Here is a 3,174-nt window from a genome sequence, read left to right as displayed (position 1 = left end):
TTGTTGGGGCAGGGCAGCTCTGGCAGTCTGTCCCTATCAAGGGATGAGACCTGGCTCTGACTTCCACCCTGCAGTACTGCTGGTTGCTGCCTGTGGCCCACCTGTGGGCAGGAGGAGGAGGAGGTGTGGAATGGAGGTGGCTGCCAGGACCCTTGTTGCCATCAAACCCAGCACTGGCACCGAGGCAGCGCCGTGTGACCCAGTCCCACACCAGCCTCTCCCTCTTACCTTGAGCCTCGCCTGGAGCCTCTTCTTCAGGAGCGGTTGCCCCTTGGTGGTCTGGGAGCGGGCCTTCTCCTCTCTCTCCATGGTCACCCTTCACACCAAGCTGCTGGCCAAGTGTTTGCTGAGAGCAGCTTGTCCAAGTCTTCTGCTGAGACAGTTCCTTTGTGCCTACATCTTCCTCTCTCTGCAGGGTGGCGTTGCAGACACGCCGCTGCCTTTCTTGCACAGAGCATTCCCATTTTCAGCAAGATGGGTGGCATTGTACGTGCTGCATCTTTTGAGGTTCCTAGTTGCCTACCTCAAATACTTGGAATCCAAGGTAGTACTCAAGGAGAATGCATCCGATGCTCCAAACGTCACATGGCTGTGACCATCCCAGGGCTGTGGGAAGATTCAGAAGCCTCATGTTTGTACCAGGCTGCAAAGAGTTCAACAGCTCAACCAAGATGTACACAGTTGCGTAGCCCCCTTCAAGAGCGCAGCAAAAGATCTTAGGCCAAAGCTGCACCTAAGAGACTCCTACTGACCTAGGATGACTTCAGGAGCTCTGTAAGGTCTTGTAGTGACCGGAGAGCAGCGAGACTTATGGACAAGCAGCGAGGCTCATGGACAAGCACCGTGCTTCCGAACTCCACTGCTTTGATGTCTGGGCATTTCAGTCTGCACACCACACATTTCTGCAATGAAGAAATGGGATGTGAGAGCCTGAAGAAAGGCGTAGGATGGCTGAGGGGGAGGTGGGGAAGAGGGCAGCAACTCACCAGGCTGGAGTTGTACTCCTGTATAGTCGGAGGAGGCGAGTAAGATGTTTTCTGGATTCAGATCTGTGTGTGTCAACTTGTCCACATGCAAAACTGCAAGATAAGAAGGCTCCTTAGCAAATCCCACTGAGAAACTTGAACAAATGAAGCACAACAGAACCCTGCTTATAGCTGACAGCTTTGCAGATCTGATAGGCCATGTGCCTGATGTGTTCCAGCCTGAAGGGCAGAGAGCAATTCTCTTTGAGGAAGTTGTAAGTGCTGAGCCGTAGCAGCCCAAAAACGATGCAGACATGGCCCTGGTACTCAAACCAGTCTAACATCTGGACACAGTGCCTGCAAAAGCAGAAAAAGACAGGAATTGCCACAGGCAGTTGTGTAACGCTTGGCTCCATGAGTCACCTGTTCCAGAAGGTGGCCTCTGGGAAGTGTTCAAGCCAAAGCCCAGCCAGGTTGGCTTTGTCTACTCACTGTGTGCTGCTGGGGTCCAGTGCCTTTGAGTCCAGCACTTGCACCTCTGCGTAAGCTGCCCCGGAGTGCGCAACAGCGTCTTTGACTATTTTCACAGCCTTGTTCCTGCCATTGCTGGAAAGACAGGGGAGACAAGGAGGAGTTTTACCTCAGAATCTTCAGGAATGCTGCCCATCTATGTTGTTTATAACAATGGGAACCTCATCAGAAATGGTTTGCTGAGGGTGTGGAGAGTGCAGCTTCAGGCACTAAACTAACATCAGTTTGTGTGTGGGAACTGCTGCAGCCTTCAAGGAACAGAACAGCAGATGAGGAGGTAAAGATAAAGCCCGAGACAGTCAGAAAGCACTTCCTGAGCCACACCAGGAGGGTATCAGTCAAGGAAATGTCTCCAATGAAAATGACTTGCTCTTGGTGATCAGTGCATTGCACTAGTTGTCCAAAAGTGCCTTCACCCAAAAAAACAACAACCTCATCTGGAAGGAAAAGAGCTCTCAGTCACACAAGTTGTGAAGTTCCTCAGCTATTGAACAAACAAGCCATAAGACACAAATGGAACAAACAAACACAACAACTGGATTCTTCTCAACTGTGCCTCTTGAAATGGAAAATACCCATTTGGAGGGATGTCACTGGACATCAAGGCACATTTACAGGTATGAGTAGGTACCATTTACGGTTTTTTTTAGGGAGGGAGGGAAGGAGAGAAAAAAGAAGGTCCAGAGAAGGAATAACTCCCCATCCCCAAGGGAAGAAAGACAGGAAGAAAAGACTTGCAAGAAGTCCCCTCAGCTTTTAGGCTAGAAGAACTTACTCTCTCTGAAAAGCTAATAATACTGTTTACTTACATCTTGCACTTAGGATGTCCCCGGTCTGACAGATGGGGAGACCCTCGTCCTCATCCTCCATGATGTTGGATCTGCTGCTTGGAGGCCTCATCAGGATGCTCTGGGCAATCAGTAAACCCAGGTGAATTGAAGTCAGAGTAGGGAAGTGAGTGGGCAGGAAAATCCTCAGGCATGGAGATAGAGGCCAGGCCACAGAGGGTGGGAAGCACCAATTTCATATTTGGTCCCCACAGATTCCCAGGACACAGAGTTTATGGTACAGGAGGAAAACATGGCACTGAGCAGATTTTCACATGAGATCCTCCAAGTGGCAAGGCAACACCAAATTACAGCTGCTTTTCTAGTGGGAGGTGTCCGTGCCTGTGGCAGGGGGGTTGGAACTAGGTGATCTTAAAGGTCCCTTCCAACCCTGAAAATTCTATGATTCTTTGAAAAGATTGGTTCACTGAGTTTTACTTTAGGATTTTGGTGCCCATCTTTCTTTTCTTTATAAGCAAAAGGATTTAATAATTACGAGTATGTATATATATAACACCTAAATATCTTTTTTGCTAAATTTAAATTACATTTTCAGGGTCCATGATGCATCTTGTTGTCCCAAGCACTGGGGAATAGGGAGGAGAGTGAAGGAAGCTCCCCATTGTAAAGAGAGGCAGCAGGAAAAATCCTGTTTGCAGCCAGGACAGAAGTGTTCTTCCTGAGAGCTGTGGGTGTGCTGTAACCACTTGCTGAGGTGGCTGCCTGTGCACGGTCCCTCTCCCATCCCTCTGCCTCACCTGAACCTCCAGGCAGCCAGGGACAGCCCCATGGCCCTCGTCCTGGCTCAGGCACTGCTCCTCCAGCTCCAGGAACTCCTGCAGTGAGTCCGT

At 49.9% G+C, this 3,174-nt stretch overlaps 1 protein-coding gene across 1 annotated transcript; it reads right to left on the bottom strand.

Moving 5' to 3' along the window:
- Positions 1 to 828: 828 nt before the first annotated feature.
- LOC115600211 (dual specificity protein kinase CLK1-like) lies at positions 829 to 2,130 on the bottom strand. The gene is made up of 5 exons (XM_030468496.1): positions 2,072 to 2,130; positions 1,458 to 1,571; positions 1,147 to 1,322; positions 987 to 1,079; positions 829 to 902 (listed from the first exon to the last, which is right to left on the bottom strand). The coding sequence occupies exons 1-5, from the start codon at positions 2,128 to 2,130 to the stop codon at positions 829 to 831; spliced, it is 516 nt and encodes a 171-aa protein (XP_030324356.1).
- Between the last annotated feature and the right edge of the window lie 1,044 nt (positions 2,131 to 3,174).

The sequence above is a fragment of the Calypte anna genome, unplaced genomic scaffold (assembly GCF_003957555.1).
Source record: "Calypte anna isolate BGI_N300 unplaced genomic scaffold, bCalAnn1_v1.p scaffold_147_arrow_ctg1, whole genome shotgun sequence".
Lineage (NCBI taxonomy): Eukaryota > Metazoa > Chordata > Aves > Apodiformes > Trochilidae > Calypte > Calypte anna.
Note: the sequence above shows the minus strand (reverse complement) of the source record. Positions and strands in the feature narration are given on the sequence as shown.